We start from the raw sequence: 26,001 nt of genomic DNA, 5'->3' as shown, positions 1-26,001 counted from the left end.
AAAATGGGTGAGCCATGCATCAATATAAAGATCTTTACACAACAGATGTAGACATTGGCGACTTTGCAGAACCTAAACTAGTAGGTAAGGAGAAACAGGCTAATAGGACAGTCATGTTTCATGACAAACATCTGGAAATTTCTGCCCAAGTGTCAGGATGGATATAACGCAAAGATGGCAGAGGTACTAGAAGATGTAGTATCTGAAAACAGAACACCAAAAATCCCTTTTTCCTCTATAGCGGGCCTGGGAAATGTTTTGATTCCCTAAACTATCATTTTGGCACAACTACAAAACTGAGTGGAGAAGTGCAGGACACTGCAATGTTTAACCATGTTTATTATCTAAAAAGCACTACAAGAATACAAGGGCCCTTATAAAGGTGAATACATTTAACAATTTGTCTAAGATTGGCAAAACATGAAACTTCACACATTACATTTCCTACGGCACACCCAATACACCAAAAGTTGTCACATATCACGCACAAACCACCCCAAACTGGGACAAAAGTTGATGACCAGGGAGGAAGAGGGGGCAGGCAAAAGCCCCCTTATAAACCAATCAAATGCCCAATGGAAACTATGACAATAGAGCCATGTTTGGGAAATGCTATCCTCTAGTAAATTAGGTTAAATTCATTAGAAGGGTTAAAAATGAAATCAGATCCAATTATCAATGTTACTTCAAAATTTTTCAACGTTTACATGTCTATAATGAAAATGTATAGCTAGCTCACTGCCTTGAGTATGTTACAAAAGACTGATTTGTATTTATAAGAAATTAAAAATTTCTCAGAAATACATCAAAGTACCAAAACAGCAAGATTTACAAAGCTGCTTTGTAGCATAGTAACAAAACAGATGGTGTATGAACAGGTAGAAAATAACACTGCTTTAGAAAAGCCAACTGTCCTGATTATACTTACAACTTCACAATGAGGGATCACTAAAGACAAAAAAGCAAAAAGATGGGTGGATAGATGTTATTCTAATAAAGGATACAAACACTACAATATGTCCAAACTTATTACATGATGCTGGGAAGACAATTTTCATGCCCAAAGAAAAAAAGCTAGGCATGTGCTCATACACATCTGGCTATGTGAACAAAACTTTTAGACAATGATTTTGAGCAGTACCATAAAAAAAAACCTAAAATTGAAGAATAGTTGTTCGCCTTCCACTGTTCACAGGCAACAAGCATGTCTCACGTTTGGCAAACATTATGGACTGGTTGTCATATAATCAAGAACCACAAAGCTAGCCAAGCGTGGTGGCTCATGCCTGTAATCCTAGCACTTGGGAGGCTGAGGTAGGAGGATCCTTTCGAGTTCAAGACCAGCGTGGGCTACAAAGTGAGCACAAGGCCAGTCTGACTGCATAGCGAGACCGTCTCAAAAAGAAAAAAAAAAGAACCACAAAGCTTTATTTGATCATTAAAAAGCAGAAATTAGGTCCTGCAAGAAGCTACAACTTATACTTGCTGGAGTCTTTTTAAAAACTCAATGTTAAGGCTCAATGTTCATTGTAACTTAACTTCATTTTATACTTACCTCTAGATTCCATAATCCTCAGGAATATAAGCTATATCTATTTCAGTAACAAAAGCTATCTGTGGAACTTATGAAATAAGTAGCTTTTAAAATTTGTAGTCCACTTTGTTTGGACTACATGCTCAGTACCAAGAGTATTAGTGAGTATTAGTATTAGCTCAGTACCAAGTATTAGTGTTAGCTCAGTACCAAGTGTATTAAGGAAAAAAAGTATACTTTTTTTCCTGCGATGGCAGCACGTAAATGACTTCTGTGCAAAATTATAAGCAACTAGAAGGTCTGAAGTAGAGAATAAAGGGACAAAATTAGCAATCTGAATTTCATGTGATCACATGACAAATTTACTTTTGCTTTTCCCAGTGGAAATCACAAAAAGGTAAGGTTTAAATCTACCCAAGGCAGTTTAAGATTGGAATTCAAAGCAAGCAGGAAATGATAGAATATTAAGATGCTACAGAAGAGAACAACATTCTGATACTAAAGGAGCATACAGAATGGATCTGGATGTTTTGAGGAATGATGGGTATCTAAGCTGGTCTGTGCTACTGTTCAAGAAACCAACCTAGACGTAGTATTTCTCAAACCATTTCTAATGAAGGACAAGTCTTAACCCCTGCAATGTCAAATACTTTTATGAAACATTTTTAAAGTAACCAGAAAAATGAATTTTCTTTAATGTTACAGCAAAACGGATTACACAAAATTTCTCGATTCCTAAGGCACAGTGAAGTTTTTTCAATGTCAATCTGATCTAAAATTTTTCAATCTGTTTGGAGAATTTGATGTCAACTGAGATAGTGATTGTTATTTTCTTTCCCCAATAATAATGAAGACAGTCTGCAAGAAATAATCAGAGGGACTGGTGATTTAGCTGAGTGGCATAAGGCCTGACTGGCAAGTGCAAGGTTATGAGTTTGCGCTCCAGTACATGTACACACACACACACACACACACACACACACACACACACACACTGAGAAAGAAATGATCAGATAACAGTCTTGTCATCAACTTGTTTTAATTTTAAAATGTAAAATATTGCACTGTCACAACGCCTTACTAAATTTATCAGTTTGAATGCAACATTAGCATTTAAGAATCTCAACTTCTATCAATTTGAACATTTGCTTTGCCATTTTACTTTAGAAGGTAGGACACTTAAAATTGCATATTAAAATACTTATATTTTGTCACCTTCTGTACTTTTGCCTCTAATGTTCTCAAAACTCGCTCAACAGCTTTAAGCTGGTTGCTAAGAGTAATTGGCTTCAAACACTCTTAGAAATGTTTATGTCTGGTCTATAAACTCACTACAATCTCAAGTAATTGACAGTCTATTACATAGGACTGATGCTATTCAGACAGTACATAGTGATACAGCATCTGTGGACTCAACTTTTCAGGATTCAAATTCATACTTTAAGATACATAAATCTTTAACGCTTATGTTTTCCTTTATGAGTAAAGGTATTATCACCTAGGTATCAAAGGATTATTACACAGGTTAATATACACGTAAAATGCCTGGAATACTTCCTGACATGAAAATTACTACAATAAGTGTAATTATTGAAATTCTCTTTCTGTAAAACTGATAAAATTTACATTTATTAAATGTCACATCCTACAATCAATTACTATTCATAAATTAAAGATTATTTCAACTTTCTATTATGAAAATATATAATATGTTGGGCAAGGAGGAAGGAATAATACAGTGAGGTTATACAACTTTGCAAGTCACTGTCATACCTAAAGGGGCGACCACCAAAAGTGATTTAGAAAAATTAACCACCGCTCTCCACACTGGTAGAAAGATTTCAAACAAAACTGTGACTCTAAACTGCATTTTAGGATTAAGGAAAAGAGAACATAAATAGACTCCAAGTTCGGTTCATTGTCAACAGATCACCATTACTTTTAAGTAAGCTACTGAAATGCTCACAACTGTACATACCAACAATCAGCTGACACAATCATGCAAACTTAGAACATTAGTTACAGATATTGCAATTATGAAGATTCTGCATTTTGAGAGTATTAAACAAGAGGTGCCTGTGATCTTAACAATATCTAGACAGCAATCTGTGGTATCACTTAAAACTATTTTAGTCAGGTGTGGTGGCACAAGCCTGTAATCTCAACACTCAGGAGGCTCAGGCAGAACTTGCTGCGAGTTCAAGGCGGGCCCAGGATATATAGTGAGTCCAAGATCAGCCTGAGCTACACAAGTTTTTTTCAACGCCCTCTCCCAAAACAAAACAAAACAAAACAAAACAGAAAACTATTTTAAATTTCTGCAACAAAACCAAACTTTTTAGTTCATGTTTATTTTGAGGACTTTTTCAAAATTATTACTTTGAATATGATCAACTCATAAGTGCCCTTTAAATTTTTCTCAACTAATGAATTTTCATTTTGCTATCTACAGTTGAACTTACCATTTATTATATGATAGCCAGAGCTTATTTCATAGGATCGAACTATACAATTATGTCTTGGAGACAAAATATTTTCAAGTTTGTCTTCCAATGATATTCTACAAACAGTATATCAAGTTTACAGAAAACCATACAATTGACCAATATAAATGTCTTTAAGATTTTTATTCCATTCTGTTTAAATAACACTAATAGAAGTCTGAATGCATAGTCCACCTGTTTTTTCCCTGTTCTGTCCTTCTGACACATAAGAACGTTTCAACTCAGTAACCAAATCTTATAACCAATTATGTTAGCCACATGGTGATGCACCAAAATCCCAATTCTCATAAATTTTTTTAATACATTGGAAGTACATTTATCTAATACTGAAGAACTGTGCCTTACTTCATTAAAAACAAAGATAGCCACATCAGTTTAATTCCATACATATACTATCTATTCAATTTATTTAAAAATTGTAGTAAACATAATAAACTAGTGCTCCAAATGTATGTTGTTCATGTGGAAGACCTACAAGAGAAGACACAAGAGACTGCCTTGCAATAAAAAGTACAAATTTCTTCTACAGAGATGGGAGAAATAAAAGGACAAATCTAGATGTCTAAAAGACAATTCACTGTACACATTTTATTTACAGTTTTTGTACACTGTCTTAATATAAATGGGATCGCTTTTCTACTTGAGCCATTTTTAACCAAAGCAAAATAACCTAAGTAATACAAAGTATTAAAATACAGCATAAAGATACAAAAACAGACATACTAATTTTAGTTAGGAATGTAATTATGATGTTACATTTTTTTATAATCCACAATTGTGTTTAGGAAATCACACAAACATAGATCACTGATTTGAATGAAATGCACAAATTTGTAGCAAACCTTTGCAGTCATAAAAAAAAATTACCAAAGAATGCACAAAATTAATGTTTATTCCACCCTTGTATCATATTCCTGGATCCTTTACCAATGTTACATGAGGAAAAAACAAAAGCTAAGCAAATGAAAACCTGAAATCAAAATCACTAATGTTATTAAGTAGGGAAACAAATAAATTAAAATCTAGCAGCCATCAGCAAGAGTACAGCAAAGATAATGCTGTAAAAAGAAACAAAGAAAATTGCTAGAAAACTGCATCATACTCTTTCAAACCAGCAAAATATGTGCCTCCATACAACGGAAAGTAATAACTATTTTCCCCTGTTACAGAAACACAAGCTCTTTTTTGAATAATGTGAATGGGTAAAATGTGTTTGTAATGATACTTTTACTAAGCTATTACAGAGTGAACTAAGAACACATTTATGGATTCCGGGGATTGATGTACACTGTAATACTTTGATTGGGATAGTGGATATTCTAGCAAAAAACAAACAAACAAACAAAACACCAAAACGAAAAAACCCACATAAGTAACAGAAGTAGAAGACAAAAGGCGAATGAGACTTCTCTTGTATCTTAGCAACATTTAGATGGAATCAAATTTAAATGCAGTCCACTCTGCTTTTGAAGAGGCTTTGGTTCAGCTCCCAAATCTCGATTGCTTGACGCAGTCTCCTATGAGAATACTCAGAAGGTGTCTTCTTAAACAACAAACCTATTTTTAGTGGTGGAGCCGCTCTTAGTAGCTGTGTCAGCATGGGACTGATAACCAATCACTATCTTTGGAGGAAGTCCTAACCTTTCCTTGTACACTCTCCTAGAAGATAAAGTAGTGGACATTAGTTTTTATCTATCAAAAAACAATTTTAAAAATATTTGTCTTTATATAAACAATACCTATGCTTGAAAGAGTAAAACACAGAATTATACAAACTCTTCCTTTAACATGATTTACCTTTTATTTTCACAACGTAAGTCATATAACAAATATCTGAAATCTAATCAGATTTCAAGTATTATAATAATTATTATTAAATCAGTAGTGTGCAAAACAGGGGTAGTCCCTCAGCACATGGCACATATAATCCAGTAGGGAAAACACAATCAAATAATCATATATATGATGAAGCTACATCATATGCATACTAACAAAAATAATTTTGCACAGATCTATTTTCACTTTTTGATCTAAAATGTTTCAGTTATATTTTCCATAATGTAATAATACTGCATGTTACCACTCAATTACACTTATCATTCCCAATATGAGCAAGACTGCACGTATGAAAACTAAATACTTCGAGGGAATGTTCACAGTATTTTCAGCATTATTTAGAACATGCATGAAAAAGTCTACAGCTCAATTTTCATAAAAGATGTGTCTTCTATAAGAAAATTTGGCATATGTCAAATAGCATTAAGTATAAAAGTTGTGATACTGCATAAACAGGAAGATTTAATCTCATTAACAGTATTAGAGAAAGATCCCCTTAAAAAGTTATGAGGTCAAAATTCTAATGTTAAGAGAATGAAGCACATTTGAAAGCTTAGAAAAGAAATGACACTGTGGTCACGATTCTAACTGAACTGCAAGACAAGGCTGACAAAGTCCTCAGGAAAGGAGAGCTTCATGTCACCTTAATAACTCACATCTTTGTTCTTAGGGAGAAAAAAAGTAAAACTTTTAAAAATAAGTAGTAAAACCAAACAAATACTCATTTTCACGGAGATAATTCACCTATCAATAGAATAGCTTTTCCACACTCCACCCTCCAGAAGATAGCTAACTTCCTCCAAATTCGGCATCTAAAAATAATTTCAATGATAACTAAAGTGCTAACTACTATCAAATTCACAATAAGATACTACAGTATTAAAAATGTAAAAAAGCAAATGCATAGACACCTGTAACCTAGAAGAGTTTTTAAAAAAGCCTTTCTTTGAAAAACTTGTCAAAATGTGTTCATACAGATTTCAAAAACAAGTAACACTAATATAAATGTTAACAAAAAAAGAAACCCCATACATAAATCTGGGAAATTCTTATACTTCTTGATCTGGAAAGGAATTTCACAGGACAATCCACAATGTTTGAAGTATCACACAAAGGGTCAAAACCAAGTATTTTGTAAGCTATGATTGACATAAAATTAATGTCAAAATTTACTGATTTAAATGCATTTAAAAAGAAAATCCTAGCTAACACTGAGGTTTGGGAAAAAAATGACAGGCCATTTTTTCAAATAATAAAATTCATCAAAACAAAAATCTAAAAACCTTCATGATGGTTTTAAATCTGGGAATAAAAATTCTATGTAGTATACATAAATGCAAAAATATACATACTGGGTCATGTGTCAATACTCACTGATTTACTAAGTTTTATAATTCAACCTTTTCAAAGCAGTTTTTTCAAATAGCACTTATCAACAAAGTTAGAAAAAATATTTACACTCATTTAATAATAAGTAAAATACTAAATATGTCCAAGTAGGGTGCTCTATTGCTTATATATTCCAATGGTAAGAAACATCAATTTTACAGAAATCAAAACACTATACATTAAGACAATGAGCACCACCAGTTCAAAATTATAAGTGTTCTTGAAAACAACAGAATGATACCAAAAGTTTGTAAATCCAAGTATTTTTAAACGAGAGAATTGCTGGTTTTAGCTATCTTAACATTGGTCAAAAAGAAAAAAGTAGGCAAAGAGTAAACACTTACCCTATATGTTGAACAGCCTCTCTGTTTTCACATTCAGTAGTCCATATTGCTATCTTATCACCTTTAGCTCTAACATTAACAACAGCTCCACAAACATCATCACTGTAGTCATCAAATGATTCTCCAATAAGGCACAGCAGCTTCCAAAAAGGAAGAAAGAAACTCTCCAAATTATAATGGATAAATTATAAACCATTTACTAGATGGCAAATGTCTCTTACATATGTGTATTGCCACAGTTTCTCTCTATAAGTGCCCAAGAACCTCTGCTACCCATAGGCACTGATTTTAGAAGGTGATCAGATTATGGCTTACAGCTCCCTTGCTATTAAGAGGTGAAGTCTACTCAGAAGAATGAGATGCTAGCAATGCAGCCTAAAAAGATACCTCCTGGCTCCTCCCTTCACTCTGCTGGCTTCAGGTCTGCCTTACCCTCTATACCTTAAGCCTGCAACGATGTAAGAACTGAAACTTCTAAAAGTCAAAATAAACCTCTACTGCTGTAAGTTAGTGATAGTAAGTAATGTGCCATCAAGAAGTAATTAAAGTCATATACATAAAACTAAAATTAGTTTTTAAATCATGAGTTAATGTTTAAATTTTATTTATATATATAGTTCTTCACCTTGGCATGCATGGATTCATTCATTCATTCATCTATAGACAAGGTCTTGCTATGTAGTTCAAACTGGCCTTGAACTCAGAACTCCTCCTGCCTCAGCCTCCTTGGTGCAGCACCACATCCAGCTTTGCCTTGACTTTTAAATTGTTTAGCATATTGGGGAACCAATGCCTACATACAGGAGTGTAATTATTTTCCAGTATTACTCATGTATTCAATTATTACTCATTTACTCTGCTGCTTGTAATTAGTACACAAAATTGATGAAACAACAAACAACTCTCCAAAGTTAGACTAATTGTCTTTGTTTTCTTGGAACTAGGGATCAAATGCAGGACTTTGCACTTGCCAAGCAGGCGCTTAAGCCACTGAGTGAAATCCCCGGCCTGCCATGTTGTTTTAAAAGAAAATTTGCTGTTTTTTAAAGGTTAAACATACATAAAATGTACCATTCTAATCATTAAGTGTATAGTTCAGAAGCATTAAGTACATTTACCATTGCTGTACAACCATCATGAACATCTATCCCCAGAAATGTCACAAGTTTTTAATCTAAGTTTTACTAGTTTAGATCTCCAATGGCCCCCAAAGTCTCATGTGTTTCTAAGGTGATTCGATTACAGAGTGATAGCTGGCTTGCTGTAATGAGGTAAATGTGGCAAGAACCAGGTTTATCTACTTTCCCAGGTTCTTCCTCCTCTCTGCTTTCTGGTAACAAGACATGAACAGGTTTTGCTTCAAGTTGTTTCTTTTGCAGCTTGATGATCATAGATTACATTGTGAGCCAAAATAAACCTCTCCTCCTTTAAGTTGTGGGTGTTGATTATGTCGTCTCAGTGACAAAGAAAGTGACTGAAACACATTTCTTTTTTTTTTTTTAAAAAAAAGTCATTTTAGTTAGGCACTAAAATAAGTGCCTAACAGTTGCCTAACAGTCAGTACTCTAAAGCTTACTGTGGTAGCATAGGTCTATAATCCTAGCTACTCTGAGGCAAAGGCAAGAGGATTGTCAGTTGAAGGCCAACCAGGCTCAGCAAGAGTATGTCTCAAAATAAAAAGGGCTGGGAATGCAACTCAATGGTAAGAGTGCTTCCCTAGCATGACTGAAAGTCTTCAATTTCCAGCATCAAAAATTTTAAGTAAAATACATAATGAAGTAGGAAACTAATCAAGTCATTAAGTCAAGTACTAGGAATGTAACAGAAATCTTATCTCAAATAGCTTGGAATCTGGAACCTCTGACAGTAATAATGCCTATTATTTTATATTTAATATACCTTGCAAAATCGAAATTTCTTTACATTGGAACTTATAAATGGTATTAAGCAACAACTCCACTGTTTGCTTGACTATGTGGAAACACATAAACCAATGCTGTAACTGGGATGCAAAGTATTACATCATATAACATGAAAAAATTTAATTTTGAGGTTAATAAAATGATCAGGTGAGCATACTGTGGAAGATGGGGGTTAAATACAAACTACCTTCTGTGTGACATATAATATGGTAAAATGTTTCACTGTACCAGCATGTAAAGTATACATGATTCACATGACTACACAAAATTTGCTGACTCCAGCTTTCTAGCGTAGGCATCCTTTTCTCCTCATTAAGTAAATCAGAGTAAAATGTAACTTCAGTATCAGAATTCTAAAACTGCTTTGTAATCTTAAAACCTTACTGTTTCTAGCCAAAAGCGATCTAGGTCACTTCGTCTCTGCTGTTTGTTCAGTGTGATTAGCCATCGTCCTCCCCGTTTGTTTTTCTCATCTTCCCACATAGGCTCAATACCATCCTACAAAGAATACAACCATAAGGATAGTTATTACAACCCTCACTTTGAAATAATTAGAACCAGCAAGCAACAACACTGTCAACTTTTATATTTTATTTCTCATAAAACTGACACAATATACTTTTTTAAGCACAGAAGGGTAAGATTCCAAAAGTAAGACTACTTATTTGTCACTTATTAGCTATCAAATCTTGTCTTTTACTTAATTTGCAAGGTTCTTACACCAAAGTAGTAGGTACCTTTTAGAAGCTACATACACTTAAAATACCTAAAAATACAAAAATTATGTAATTTCAGTGTTAACTAAAGACCATAGCCCTACAACTTGACAATGCTCATTTTATAAATATGTCAAGGATGCTTGTGGCCCTGGTTAAAATGCCTGACAATTTTGGGTTACTCAAAAACATAAGAGGGGGGACTGAACTACATAATCAAAGCCCTTACTAAAATCAATCTCAGTATGTGTACAGAGTAATACGCTTTCCATTTGTACAATGTAAACGGTAAAGCCTAGTAAAGCCTATTATTAGCCTGCACATTGCAGTATAAACTATACCTAAATTCGTTGCAAGATTTCTTAATACCTATATGAGCTAGTCCTATAACAGATGACAATACCAGTAAGGCGTACCTTAAAAAGTGAGTAGTCGCAGCCAGGCATTAAATTACTAGACAACTGGATATGGTTGTACAGACTAGGTAAAAGAAAAGGACAATTAAAAAGATATAATGCAGACACTTTAGAACATGAACAAGGACCATTAAAAATATGTCATGTTAGGTGCTGTAGAAAATATAAAAATTCATGCATGCTTTTTTTTGCCATGGAATTAATTTCTGAAATAGACAAAATAGGTATTAAGTTCAAGAGACAATTTATAAAACAATTTTCAATACCATTTTATTTTACTGTGCCAAAAAGATTTTGATATATTAATTCAATGCATAACCATGTATATGTAGGAAACTAAAAATAAAGGTAAGGCTATTTAAACAAATGAATTTGTGAAGCTAATGAACAAGTGTTTGTTCATAAACATACTAAAAAATAAACCAAGAGAAAAGATGAACCACACGATTACCAGGATTATCTTTGGAGATACTCAAGTATAGAAAAGGTTCTCAAAATACAAATTGTTACTCATGAGTCAGTATAATAATTATTATGGGAGGTTTAAAGAAATAAAAAATAGGTCTAAGCTCTCCCCCTCAGGATTATAATCACTTACATACAGGGTAGAACCTATATTTCTAAACTATTTCCCATCCTACTACATAGACATTCCGTCATGGCAATTCATATCAACCAAGGTTTAGAGCAGCACAATTTATAACAGCTAAATCCTAGAAGCACTTATATGTCCATCAACAGATGAACAGATAAAGGATAATTTGTAGGAAAATGGACACAACTGGAAAATACAGCAAGTGAAATAAATCAGATGCACAAGTTCAAATACTGCACGTTCTCTTTCATTTGAGCGACGAAGTTCAAATAAAGACCATAATAAAGGACTGAGAAGAAAACAGGAAATTGGATCTTTTGTAAATGGAATGAGGTCCAGGAGTCCCAAATTTAGAGGGGTGTAAAAAGCCTTAAGCTATGTTATGTACATGCACCAAATTCCCACAATAAATGTAAAGATTTTCTGTTGTAAACATGAACGAAAAATAACAATAATGAAAACAGGGAAAGCGGATTTATAGATGGAGGGAGCTGACTGAGGAGATTAAAAAAGAATCGGTGTTTTGTATTTGTACCTTCTCTTTAAGGTGAATGTAAACTTCACGTACTGCAAACATGTACTAATAAATGTTATAAAAATCAATTATTTCAGGCTGGGGATTTAGCTCAGAGGCATAAGCGCCTGCCTTATAAGCAGGCAGTCGTGAGTTCGATCCCCAGTACCGATAAAAAAGAAGACAAAAAAAAAAAAATTATTTCCCAAATATCAAAATAAGATAACATTTTAGATCACTTGCTCATTTGTCTAAAGGTAGAAGACTAGACCATTTGATTTCTTGTAAGTCTCTTAATAAGTCTTTTATAACTTATTTTAAAAATTGTCTCCAATATCAGACGGCAGAATATATTTTCACTATATGTCTGCAAACCATAGACGATTCAATTACCCTAAATCAGTTCCTCCTGGTGCTATTTTCACCCCACCCAACAATATTCCAGGCTGAATTTTAAGAAAGCATCCAGCATTTCATCATATTGGACAGAAAAAAACACCTGTATAACTCACTATTGATAAGATAGCATGAGAGGGTCCTGAATACTAACAGTATTATAGCATTAACACCATTACTTTCATGGTGAAAACTAATTTAAGTGAATAGCATGAGAGTGATTTTCTTGCATTCAAGGTAGAAGACTCCTCCTCTTTTCTGCTGACTCTTTTGTCCTTCATGGTGCGCTTAGGTCTCTTTAAGTTAATAATGAGAATTCATAATGGCACATTAAACAGATGAATCCTAAGAATACAAAGGTTGGTTAAAAACAAAATTGGATTCAATGGCTGTTTAGATTAACTCTGTTAGAAAAAAGAAATTAAGAAATGACAGATATTTATAGAAAACTGAAGGATTCCTTTAAATTTCTGAATTATGGTGTAAAAATGTACTGATCACAAATAACTGAAGTGTGGGGCAATGTTACAATTAGAGGACAAATTAAAATCTGATTATGTAACTGATAAAAGCAAAAAAAAAAAAATACCTAGACAAACACAAAAGTTGACTGGAAGAAGAGATCAAGATTTCTTTTCCCTCTGTAGGAGACTGGAAAGCACTTTTTTGTGCGAGACCAGTTACTCAAATTCTGACCTACATTCTCAGAGAAGAAAAACCACTTGTTTCAAAGGCAAAGTAAAATAACCGTTATTTAACTAGACAACTAGATCTGTCTATTGAAAATAATATTATTATTTAAAAAAAGAATGCTTTCAATTAAAAAATGACCATTTTCAGTTAGGTGTAGTGGTGCATGCCTGAAATCCCAGTGTTTGGTTAGCTGGGCCGGAGAACCACTGTGTGTTTAAGACCAGCCTAGCTACAAAATGAGTTCAAGGTCAACCTGAACTACTTAGTGAATTTGGTCTCGACCATTTTCCAAGTACTTATATTTTTTTTTTCAGTGATGCAAATGTACACTGAGTGCCTGTTACAGGCTAAGCACTGGAAATATACAGAATATTATTTCTTGCCCTTGAGAAAATACACACAAATTTTATGATCATTGGTGCTTCTGTGTGGACAGAATACACTCAGAGAATTACATTAAAACAAAGAGTAGCGTCACTAATTTATCACATATGTGATTCTAACACAGAGGTGTAAAAGTTGTAATTTTACATAACTGCTAGGTAATTCAAACTTCTTAAAAACCTGTTTTAAGTTTTACCTTTTATGTTCTCAAAATAGTATCTCCCTACATATATTCTCCATGTAAAGATACAAACAAGTTGATTTTGTAGGAATTGAGAATGTAGATCAGTAGTACAGCATCTGCCTAGGATGTGCTAGGTTACTCTCTCAGACAAGGGAGAAATAAAACTCTTTTTAAAGATCAGTATGAAAACAACTGGATAAAGACTGTGATTTGAAGTTGTATTTTGAAATCATGCATGTTTCTGCCAAATCAATTTTCAACTAAACTGGAAACGTTTCTCAAATAATTTCTATTCTTCTTAAAGCTTATGACAGAAGTATAATAAAATTAACAACTACTATCAAAGATACTAACATTCACTGAATTTTTATGTTAATTTTTAATATTTCAAAATCCCTAACACAGGAAATTTCAGGTATTACACTGAAAAGTTTATAAAAATGGGGACCCTAATAGTGTTCTGAAATAGCCTACTTTTGAGGCAAGTATGTCTAGGCAACCACAAAAGGAAACAAGTTTCAACTAGCTGTCCACAGTTCTAGGGAAATAAAAGACTCTCAATAGAAAAACAGGTATCTTAGGACAAGGACTACAGAATATTGAAGTCCAAAGAATGACCAGATTGAAGTCTCTAAAATCAATGAGGCATAAAACACCAATTCAAATATCTGTGAGGAATTGACAAAAATAGTTCTACAGATGGAAGATTAATTCCACCTAGCCCTTCATTTTGTAAATTTGACTTAAAATGAAAAACTATGCAACTAAAAAAGCTACAAATAAATAGTTACTTACGCCCAAAAGTCTTCAACAGTATCAAACTTAGAGATCAGTCGAAGGTTTGCTTGCCAAGTTTTACTTTTATCATTTTTGAAAAACCAGAGTGCCCATCTAAAAAGAGGAAGTCAGTGTTAAAAAAAAAAAAGGTAGTTGTGCATACCAGTGTTGTAGCAGAATTATTATTCACAATAATTATTACTCACAATAGTTAAAAAAGACACAATCCAAGTATCCATCACCAAATCAATAAACAAAATATAGTTCTGATACACAATGGAAGATCAATGGGCCTTAAAAAGAAAGGACATTCTTGAGATAAGACCTATGAAGCCAGTCTTACAAAGAGAAATACTTTATAATCTCACTTACAAGAAGTACCTAAGTAGTTACCATCATATACACAAGAGAATGGTGGTTGCCAGGGGGTGAGGAGAGGAGGGAATAGAAGATGTTATTTACAGAGTTAGATAATATTAGTCTCATATATTTAACATTAAGCTGTAGCTTTAAAAATGCTAAGCAGGCAATTTTTTGTTATATGTATTTTATTGCACACTTTTAGAATAAAAACTTCAAGTGGCTGTTATTTTTTATTCTTCTGAGATACAGTTTCACTATGCTGTTCAGATTGGCCTTGAACTTTTAGCAATACTCCTGGTTTTAACATCCTGAGTGATGGGATTACAGGCATGTGCCACCATGCCCTAAAGTGGTAATTCTTACTACAGAGACATGTAAATTTTCTTTATTTCTTTCATTTAAAAAACATGCATGTCAGCTGATAGGTAGGCTCAGTGGATGTGTAAGGTCCTGAGTTGAATCCCTTACACTACAATATAAAATGAAACAAAACTTTAAAAGGAACCACATTTAATGCTACTGTATAATAGATCCCTATTACACTTAAAGAGATCTGGAGTCTAATCATGTAAGAGATTACACAGAAATGTTGCAGAGAGACAATTCCAGTGTGGCAAGTGCTATGACAGAGTTAAGAAAGCACAGTTATTTAAGAAAATTTTTAAAAAGTATCCTAAGTGTTTAACTATAAAGGAAAGTAAGGGAAGACAAAGATTCAATTTCAAGAGGAACCAAAAGCTATTAGCCAAGAAAGAAGCTTATATATGTATCTGATACATATATTAATGCATCTAATAGCTCGTCAATAAATGTTATCAACCCAACATGATTCACCTTTAGAGAAATCAAATTCAATATTCTTGGAAGCAGCAAAGTGTGGTGGTACACACCTGTAATCCCAACACTTGGGAGGCTAAGGCAGAAGGACGACTGAGTTCATGGCCAGCCTGGGCTACAATTGAGTGCAGGTCTACCTGAACTACACAGTGAGACCCTGTCTCGAAACAAATCTTGAGCTATAACACGTAAACCTTGGTGTATGTGGGTTTCAAATCCCCAGGTTACACATTCTTCTAAGTCAGTCAATGATACAGAATGATTTAGAAAAACAAAACAAAAACTCAAAATCAAAACAAAACAACTAGGTATTATAAATAACCCACAGATGGGTTAAGTATACAGGAAGATATACAAATAATACTTTAATTTCTCATCGGAAATTGTCTGAAAAGCTTTCCAAATTGGACACACACTCCATAATTCCATAATCAAAGCCTGTAAATTCCAGTTATACATGAAGATGAAATCATTTCAACATGTACTTGAATAATCTGTTGCATTTGCCAACTCACTATCAAGGGGGAAAAAAATCAGGCAGAAAAAAATTCTAAAATTACTTAGTTCTTTGTTTTGTGGTTTTTTTTTTTTTTTGGAAAGAAAACTACTCAGAGTCCTGGAATTATGACACACCTGTATGTCCAGCACCTTTTGAGAGCTCAAGGTCAGCCTAGACTACACAAGATCTTGTCTCAAAAAAAAAAAAAAAAAAAAAAAAGAAAAAAGATTATCTTTTTCTCCATATAAAGCTCAGATACTCTAGTGTTTTGCACTAGGCTGAGTAAATCTGATGATACTTTAATGCACTAAACCATACTAGTAGTCACTGTATCCTTTGTATGTTTTTAAAAAGTCTTACTAGTATATGTTTGCAATACAAGCAGTTACACAATCATCTGGTGGAGGGGGTACTTGTATATACCATAGCTTGGTTCTATTTTATTTTTTTAAATCCTTTTCCTACTTCCCTACTTTCTCCTCCAAATTCCTTTTCTCCATGTTTTTGTTGATTTTAACTTACCTCATGTTTATGACATATAATATTTACATACAACAAGGTTATTAGGTTTCTGTACATGGTATACTTTTAGTCTATTTATTTCCTCTTCCACTCCCCATCTCCTCTAATTCATGTTTGTTTAGGCCCTTTCCCATTTGTAAAAGATCCGTCCCCTTGTCATTTGTCATGCATCGTTCATTGTGTTTTCTTCACATTTTGCCTTACTCAAATGAGATACAGTACAGTACTTAAGCGTCGGTGTCTGATTTATTTCATTTTTCTACGTGCATTCATTTTCCTACAAATGTCTCAAATTTGTCCTTCTTTATAGCTGAGACATACACATGTATACACACACATTTTCTTTATCCAATTGTCTGTTGATAAGTATACAGGTTGCTTCTAGGATTTAATTATTAATTGTGCTGCTATGCATGACTGCTATATTATGATATATTTTTAGGTGTTTGGGAAAGATACCTAGGTGGCAGCTAGCTGGGTCACAGGGAATTTCTAATTTTAGTTCTTTGAGGAATTTTGGTAATAGCTATATTAATTTACATTTCCATCAACAATGTAGGAGGGTTTCTTTTTCATTGCAGCCATGCCAGTATTTACAATTATTCTGATTTCTTGATGACCATTGTCCTTTCTGGTATAAGATGGAATTTTAGTGTAAATTTGTATTTCTCTAAGGGCCAATAACATTGAACATTTCTTTCATGCATTTTGTTGTTTATCTGTAATTCTTCTTAAAAAGTGTCTTTGATTTACTTGCCCCATTTCTCTTTTTTTGGTCTTTTTTTCGTTTTCATTGGTACCAGGGATTGAACTCACGACTGCCTGCTTGCAAGGCAGGCGCTTATGCCGCTGAGCTAAATCCCCAGCCCCACTTGCCCCATTTCTTGACTGTATTTTTTGTTTCAGGTGTTCTAATTTTTTTGAGTTCTTTATATATTCTAGATATTAGTCCTGAGGAACAGCTGACAAAAAAAAAAAAAAGCTCATTTTGTAAGTGGTCTCTTCATTCTGATCGATTCTTTGGCTGTGCAGACCTTTTTAATTTGGTGTATGCCTATTTGTTGATTATGGTTGTTATTTCCTATGTAACTGTGGTTCTATTTAGGGAACTTTCCCATACTTATGATTTACTTGTTTTATATCATTGCTTCAAAGTAAAAACAATCTCAGTTTCATTTAAGAACATCCTTAAAGGAATAGAAATTATATTTTCACAAATTTCAATCTGTTGGCTGGTCTGATCGCAGTGGGTTATCAGAACTTATCAACATTAGTATCACCAAAGTTGGTATACCACTCCCCCCCACTGCTAAATTTGACTGGCTTTTTAAAAAAAAATTTCAATCTGTCTACATAACTTTTTCATATTTTATATGTGAAATTAGTAAAGAAAAATTACAAAAGCACTTCTACCAATGCTTACCAAAATAGAGTACTGGCATAACTTTACATTTTTAGGTGAGCTTGTGACTCTTTCTCATGGAAGATCATTTTTACTTGAATAACTGACAAAATATCTTTTCTTTGGAGGCAGGAATGAACAAAGTACTGAGCCTGTTGCTGAAAATGTGAGTTTTCAGGAAAAAAATAGTAAGTTAGAAAGTTTTCATTTGCTACTACAAGCATGACAACTTTCAAAAAAGACATTCCTGATAAATTTGAGGTGGTATATATGAATGATTTATCCCACTCCATCAGAGGTAGAGAGATAAGAAGTTCACCAACTTGAGACCAGCAGGGCTCTCACATAGTGAATTCATGGTTGGCGTGGACTGCATACCACAAAACAAGATTAAAATCCTCTAAGTACAAACAGAAAACCCCAAAAAGGCTAAAGTAGGACAGCAAGTGCAAGGCCAACCTGGGTAACCTGAGACTTTGTCTCAAAAACTAAAAAATTTTAAAAGAGCTAGGGATATAGTTCTGTGGTAGAGCATTTGCCTACTTGGGGCCCATGGTTTAACTTCTAGGAGTAAGGGGAAGGAAGTACAAAAACACTATTAAAAGGACATGATTTGGATAATCTACTTCAAGCTAACACGTCCCCACCTTTTTGCCTTAGGTGAATTAACATACTTAAAATGCCTAAAAATAAACCTGAAAAGATAATCCTGAAGAAAAAAGATAAAAACTAAATGGATTGTCCACTGATAAAACCACAGATGGTCAATACAACATGAAAATGTTTTTTAAGTTCAATACAAGAAATACAAATTAAAAATAGTAAAAACTTTCAAAATCACTGACCAATCTGGCTGACCATCAATTCAAAAGACTAATGTAATGATCCCAGTTAGTAAGAATATAAAAACCTGGACCCCTCCACCTTTCAGTCTAAGCTCATCAAGAAGAGTAATTTGGCAGTTTCTGCAAAAGTTGTTAAAAGGGTGGTCTCTGTCCTAGGAAATCTGAAATTTTATACTATAGGTCCATTCACGAGTACAAACATACATATTAAGGTAAATTGCAGCAATATTTGTAAGAAGGAAAAATTTTATGCTCACTAATGTAAGCCTGATGAATAGATTCATATAAACACAGGCTAAAACAATGAGACAAAATCTGTACATGCAAACAAAAAAAATAGTATTTTCAATGACTAGCCTAAAAATACAATATATGTGTATGCCTTAAACTTCTGAATTATACACAGTAAATTTAACAGTATGTGGACAGCACAGTAAAATACAGTATTTCACAAAGCCAAGAACTTTTACTTTATATACTTTTGCCCTGTTCACCTATTCTTTATACAATTAAGGACTCATGAAAACATTGGGCTAGGGATTCATCTTAGCAGCATAAGCACCTGCCTGGCAAGCGTGAGATCATGAGTTCCATCACTGGTACCAAAAACAAAAACCAAACACACAAAACTTGTGCAATATTTTAAAAAGGAAATAATTAAGAAACTAGCAAATGTGAATCATAAAGTATCTTATAGTATTTTTCCAAATATTGTTTGCTATTTTACACACAAAAAAATGTAATTTATATAGAAATCAAAGTCCTGTGTTTTCGGATTTGTTTACTAAAGGTGAAACTTTTAAAAAAAATCTCTTCTCAGATTTCTTTTAAGCTGTAGGAGATACATGCTTTTATTACATCTCTCCACAACATCAACACCAAGAACTACTGTATTTAGAGACGACTAGATAGTATACAGAATTAGTTTTTAGAAGAAAACCAACCAACCAAAGACCAAAAAAAAAGAAAGAAAGAAAAGGAAAAAGCTTTCAAGAATACTGGTACTGTTACATTGAATTATACAAATCTGATGTTCAGGGCCAGGTATTTAGAGCAGTGGTGTAAGTGCCTGCCTGGCAAGTGCAAGGTTGTGAATTTGATTCTGGTCCTGGATACCAAAAACAAGAAAACAAATCTGATGTTCAATATAAGACATTAGGCACAATGATTCTCTATGAAAGGACTTTACTTTTAGGGATTATTTGATCTTTAATGGTCTATTAGGTGACAAGCCACATCATTTGTTCCTCATTGAAAAGTAACCACAGAACCTTCTATGAGAAAATTTCAGAAGTATATTTGGATTATCATGTATCTCAATGGGTCTCATAAAGAATGACATTTTGATCATAAAGACACTTTATTCTCAAAAATAAATGAAATCGGGCCACGGATTTAGCTCATCAGCATAAGTGCCTGCTTTCCAAGGGCATAGTCATGAGTTCGATCCCCGGTACCCCCCTCCAAAAACAAAAATCGAAACCATAAACAGACTTGTGGGCTCTTTCAAGTAAACAAAGTAAAAGAGCTGCCCTGAAAAATAATATAATTAACCCAGAAGGTTCTTACAATGTTTCTAAGCTGCTATTTTCTTCCCACCTTAGCTATTAATGAAATCAAGTTAATTTCCACTTTATAATCTAGAAAAACAACTACTAAACTGTTTCGTATCACTATGAAAATTGATCTTAAAGTTTTTGGAGACAAGGTCTTGCTACGTAGTCCAGGCTAGCCTCATAATCATGATTCCGCTGCATCAGCCTCCCAAGTTCCATGATTACAGGCAAATTCCACCATACCTGGCTTTACACCTCCTCTTTTCCCTAATTTGTCTCTTAAACCCCACTAACAACCTCTAGTTTCCACAGCATTTACCTTTTTTTTTTCAGTCCAACTCTGAGTTACCTGTTGTTTCTCTGTAAATCTGCTTATGTCTTATTCACTCTTCAACTGCTCCACTATCTATTCCATCACCTATACTCTACTAAAAATCTTTCCCTTAAGAAGCATTTTTAAGTAACTGTCCAACCTACTGGATATTTTAAGACTTTGCTTTACCTGTCTGGGCACATATGTTATTGATTACCCTGTTTTTAGAAAAAAGTTTATTTTAGTTCTATGACATTCTACTTTGTCCTAATCTTTGAATCTATATCCTAGCTACATAGTTTCCCTAAACAAAAAGCCCTTATGTACTAAAATCTCAGGCATTTGTTCTGCATCATTTACTTCTCCTTACGGCCACTAATTTACTACCACAACTTTAATTATAATCAACATACAACAAATTTCAAACCAATCTCACTGAGCTTTTTTTTTAATCAGGGAATGAACTCATGTCCTTGTACTGGCCAGGCAGGCGCCTATGCTGCTGAGCTATATCCCTGGCTCCTCATCCAGCTCTTCATAGGTTCAAGATTAAGATATAAAATTGTTTGCTGATCAATGGATATCAAGTGAAAATGGAGCCTTCAACCTGAGCACATGTGAAACTAGTCTTATCTAATTTTCCTTTTCAAACTTGTTCTGTTCTCCATTTGCCTTCTTATCTAAATTCAAAATGCCTAGGTGTCAAAAAACTTACCTGTTCTGAAGAGGATGTTTAATATAGTGTTCTGGGTTAGCAACCTCCTGATTAGATTCTGTTTTCTCCTCTTCTGCAGGTGGGGGATTAGGAGTAGGGGTGGTTTCCTATAGTAGAAAGTAACATAAAAATTTTGAGTTTCTGAACATTATGGCAGCAATACTCTAATATACTTCAGTCAAGGGCCAGGGATTTAGCTCAGTGGCTCAAGTGCTTGCCTGTTAAGTGTGAGGTCATGATATCCATCCCCAGTACACACACACACACACACACACACACACACACACATACATAATGCTGCTGATAATAGAAATGTATATTAACATAACAAGATAAACCAGATTTATGTGCAAAAAAGATCTCAAACCAAAGAGGTGCTAAGTACTCATTTTCTAAAATTAATTTTAAAACTACATTTTAGCAATACATAATGGTAACAGTCTTACGTAATTTGTACCTGTATATGTTTTAATTCTTCCCCTTTCCCTCTCCTCTCCTCCCTTAAACCCTCTCCCCCCTTCCTTATTTACGAAAAGCTTTGTTTCTATTTTTTCCTTCTATTCTCTTATTTTTCTCTTCCTTTCTTTCCCCTTCCTCATCTGAACATTTTCTTTCTATTTACAGTAAAATTCTCATTTTAAAGAATATAATTTTCCATGATACGCAACATACAAAGGAACTTGATTCTGCTCACCTATAAAATCACTTAGAGCAAGGGCTATGTCTTGATTTTGCTCACTAAGTATTGTCAGAGACTATAGTGCTTAACCTCATAGGTCATTATGGGCTTCATAATACATTTAAATGCTTATACAGAAAAAAGAAAGACCTAAGATTTACATACAGTACCTAATGTCTTAAAAATAATTCATTTTTACCAGCATTTTCTCGTCAGTCAATTCAGGTCTTCAAATAGATAATTACTAAACATCATTTGTTACCCCACTAGTTTAATGACAATGTCCACTCAAGATGCTGAGAGGCACAAGGGACACAGAAAACAGAAGAGAGCAGGAAGTGGACTTTGGAGGACAGTGCATCAAAACATCAAAAAAGAGTTGCTGACAAGTAATTCCCCAAAATCTATGTAAAATCCCTCACAGGTCCTATGCAGTGATGGTGAACCTTTTAGAGCATTCAATAACAAACAGTACACTGCAGTACATGTGCCACAGGTTCACTACCACTGTGCTAACTCAAAATGGCATGCTCAGAAGTGTAATGGAAAGGTGGTTAACAGAAAACTGCTGAGTCAAAACTTCAGCCACTGCAGCAAGAGAAACTGAGTTCAGAGCCAAAGTTCAGTTCAGATAAAACCACAAAGCCACAGACTAGGACACAGATCATGCAATTAGGAATTAAGTATAATTCCTGATTTGTTAAGACAAAACTGAAATACATCTAACAAATCTAATAGTGAGACTTGAAGGTAATCTACTTATCAAAAACTGTCTCCGAACACTAAATTATGCATTCTTTTAAAATTAATCTTCAGCCTCTATAAATATTAACTACTACAATATGTAGCAAACACTAGGCATATAGACAATTTTTAAACAGTGACTAGTCAAGAGATTAAATTGTTTATGGAAAAAGACAAACAGATAATGAAATAAGCAAAGACTTTTCACTATGAATACCATGGTAAAATAACAGACAGAAGAGAGAATGTAAATAGGAGTATTTGAAAGAAGAATTACAATCTATTTTTTAAAAGTAAGTAGATACGTTTACTCTGGAACTGCTATCTATAATACTTGATACTAGAAGCTTACTGAATAAAAAAAAATAGACTAAGATTAGCAGAACTAAGAATTGTGAACTGATAAGACAGGTCAAAATGTTATAGGCAGCTGAGTTAGTTAGAAACATTATAGGCAGCCAAACAGAGCTGGGCCCTCAAAGGACCCAGGGCAGAAGTTCAGATACCTTGCAGACTGGGAAGAGACAATCACTTTCTGCTGTGGGCAAAATCTCAAGACAAAAGGCAAAGCAAATAACCACATCCTAAGGACCCACAGTCCAAATAGTTCTCTATTACCCTGAGGAAGTCAGGAGTCAGTATCCCACCCTCTACAGGAAGAGTCACTGCTGTTAAGCATGCCTGCTTACTAAATAAATTGCTCCCCCATTTGCTCCTAATTTAATCAATTTTATCTGAGCAGTTAATCTTACTGGCTGACCACTGTTCTGTTCCACCTTATGCCCACCTTGCTAATTCCCATTTCCCCCCCCTTTGACCCATTTAACCTCATGATTTTACCCTGTGAGTTCCTAGAAAAGACAGAGGCCCTGGCAACACGCTTGGGAACCTTTCTTTCTCTCAATAAATATATTCTGCTCTTAACCTCATTGTTCCTAAAATTCATTCGATTTTTGAGAACACAAACTCATACCAGACACAGTAGATTGGGAGTTTCCATTCCCCTATATCAAAAGGAAAACATTCATACTAAAGCAGAAAAAAAGAATTTAATGTGAAACATGATTGAAAGATTCCAACGTGAGAGAAAATGGGACAGAAGCAATGCATGAATTGACAATTATTTATTAAATCTCATTTTTAAAAACTTAGATTCATTCAACTTAGGAAACTAAAGTATATACATAAGCAAAAACCATACCTGGGCACATCAAATGCAGTCAGAAAACAGTTTTCATAGAAATGACGGTAACAGCTGAGTTCTCAACTGAAACTATGGAGCAGGTAAAACTATAGAAGGTGGGCATGGTGGCACAGGCCTGCTGTAATCCCAGTACTCAGGAGGCTGAAGCAGGAGGCTTACTTTGAGATCAAGGCCACCATGGACTACACATAGTGAGACTCTGCCCCAGCACCACACTCTCACATGCAAAATGATAGAATGTTACTTTGGTGCTGAAAAGCTTTCATCTTAGAATTTAATGTATAGGAAAAATATCCTTCCAAAATGAAAGCGAAACCAATGTAGTCCTAAACACTTTCCTAACTCTCCAATGAAGTGGATTAAAAGTAAGAGGAACACCAAAGGAAAGTCTTATGCCTGGAAGAATTAAGATCCAAGGGGAGTAGGAGTGGGAGTGGGAACAAGTAAAAAAGACCAAACAACAGAAGTATATAAAAGATGGTTAAGTGTATAATCTTTTATACACTTAATAAACAGTTCGGGGTTTTAAAACAACGATGGGTCTGGCCACAGTGTTGGGTATATGTAATTTGTAAGACTGGGAAGGCCCATAAAAAATTTTAAAAAGTTAAAAAAAAACAGAACAACAACAACAAACCTTTGGATAAGTCCCAATGTATACATTGAGTAAATACCTCTCATCCAAATACTTGGGGTCAGAAGTGCTTCAGATTTTGGTGAAATTTGTATATCACAACAAGATATCTTGGGCTCTAAATTTGAAGATCATTTATGTTCCAAATATATGTTCTAAACAAAGCCTGAAAGAACTTTATATGGTATTTTAAATTCTATGCATTAAACAAAGTTTGTATATTGAAGCTCAAAAAATTTGTTCTTTGGTGATGCTAAAGAAACTAAGCATTGTATACCTGTATGCCTGGTATGTAGACCAAACCTCTTACATAAAATCAGGTATGGAATTTTTCACTTGTAACACCATGTCACTGCTAAAAAGTTTCAGGTTTTGGGATGTTAAACACGTTGCACTATAAATTCTCTTAAATGTACCGTACTCGTAAGTTCAAAAATCCTTATAAACTATACATGTATTTAAGTCTTTTATTTCAGCAACACATAAAATAATGAAGCAATTTACAACGTGAATTGCAAATATTACAGGATCAAAAGTATCATTCACGACTTCCAGGAGAACATGGCAAACAGATAGCAGCAGCTACGGAGGCTCACTGAAAGACTCAGCTTAGAATCCAGGAATGGTGCGGAGTGAGGAATCCTAAGCAAGAGGAAATACGCCCTGCTGACCTAAGAACGAACTGGGCTGAGAGAAACCAACTGGGAATGCAATCCTGGTGCTATAACAGGAACAGATAAAGCCTAAGCGAGGAAGCTGGAGCCTTCGCCATTGGAAGCTGCGATTTGGGTTTCCTGCCGCCGCGGCTGCATCTGAATCGGCTCGGCAGGGAGAGAGACACATGAAAGCTCTGAAAGCGGGAATCGGTGAATGGAGTTGAGAGCAGGACAGGCGGGGAGCTGTGCATCGACCTGCGGTGAGTGGGGGAAACTGGGACTTTCCACTGTCTAGAGGATGCAACAGAGGACATTCTAGGACCGGGCAGACTTGCCAGAACAGGGCGCTGTACTGACTTCAGTCACGTATCCCCCTCACAAGTGGGAGTGGTGAGCAGTGCCTAGCTTACGTGATGCTGCTGACTGAGACCCGGTAGACTAGCACAACCCAGGTCCCAGGGCCTGAAGGTGAACTGGAGGGGCGAGCCCCACATAGGCTGCCCGGTCCGTAACTCCCTGGGGCGCTGTGGTGGGTGGGAACACCTAGCCGGCACAATTCAAACAGACTGTGGCCAACAGGGAAGGAAGCTGGGCCTCCTATATACACTTGCATATATAAGGAACAAAGAATATGGGAAGAGGGAGCAACAAGAAAGGCCCCTCGGCCCCCAACCCTGAGAAACAGGCAATAGCAGACACAGCACCAACAGACATAAAGCGCTAACTCCAGAGCCTCATAGACCAGTTCAGAAATGAAGTTATTAATGACCTGAAGCTAGACATAGGCAGAATAGTTAGAGAAATGTTAAGCACCACCCAAGAAAAACA

At 34.7% G+C, this 26,001-nt stretch overlaps 1 protein-coding gene across 2 annotated transcripts in view; it reads right to left on the bottom strand.

Moving 5' to 3' along the window:
• Nucleotides 1-2,556: 2,556 nt before the first annotated feature.
• Nucleotides 2,557-26,001, bottom strand: part of Eif4e (eukaryotic translation initiation factor 4E) — a 45,168-nt gene continuing 21,723 nt past the window's right edge. Inside the window, exons 2-7 of one of the 2 annotated variants that reach the window (XM_003471973.4) lie at nt 21,257-21,363; nt 14,223-14,318; nt 10,662-10,725; nt 9,914-10,027; nt 7,608-7,747; nt 2,557-5,697 (exon numbers count right to left, since the gene is read on the bottom strand). In XM_003471973.4, the coding sequence (XP_003472021.2) occupies nt 5,583-5,697; nt 7,608-7,747; nt 9,914-10,027; nt 10,662-10,725; nt 14,223-14,318; nt 21,257-21,363 (636 nt within the window). In that variant the 3' untranslated portion in view covers nt 2,557-5,582. The remainder of the gene's footprint in view (nt 5,698-7,607; nt 7,748-9,913; nt 10,028-10,661; nt 10,726-14,222; nt 14,319-21,256; nt 21,364-26,001) is intronic. The other variant, XM_063247330.1, reaches the window with a different exon arrangement.

Source organism: Cavia porcellus, unplaced genomic scaffold, assembly GCF_034190915.1.
Source record: "Cavia porcellus strain 051 isolate PalLab524CR breed Dunkin Hartley unplaced genomic scaffold, mCavPor4.1 scaffold_4, whole genome shotgun sequence".
Classification (NCBI taxonomy): Eukaryota; Metazoa; Chordata; class Mammalia; order Rodentia; family Caviidae; genus Cavia; species Cavia porcellus.
Note: the sequence above shows the minus strand (reverse complement) of the source record. Positions and strands in the feature narration are given on the sequence as shown.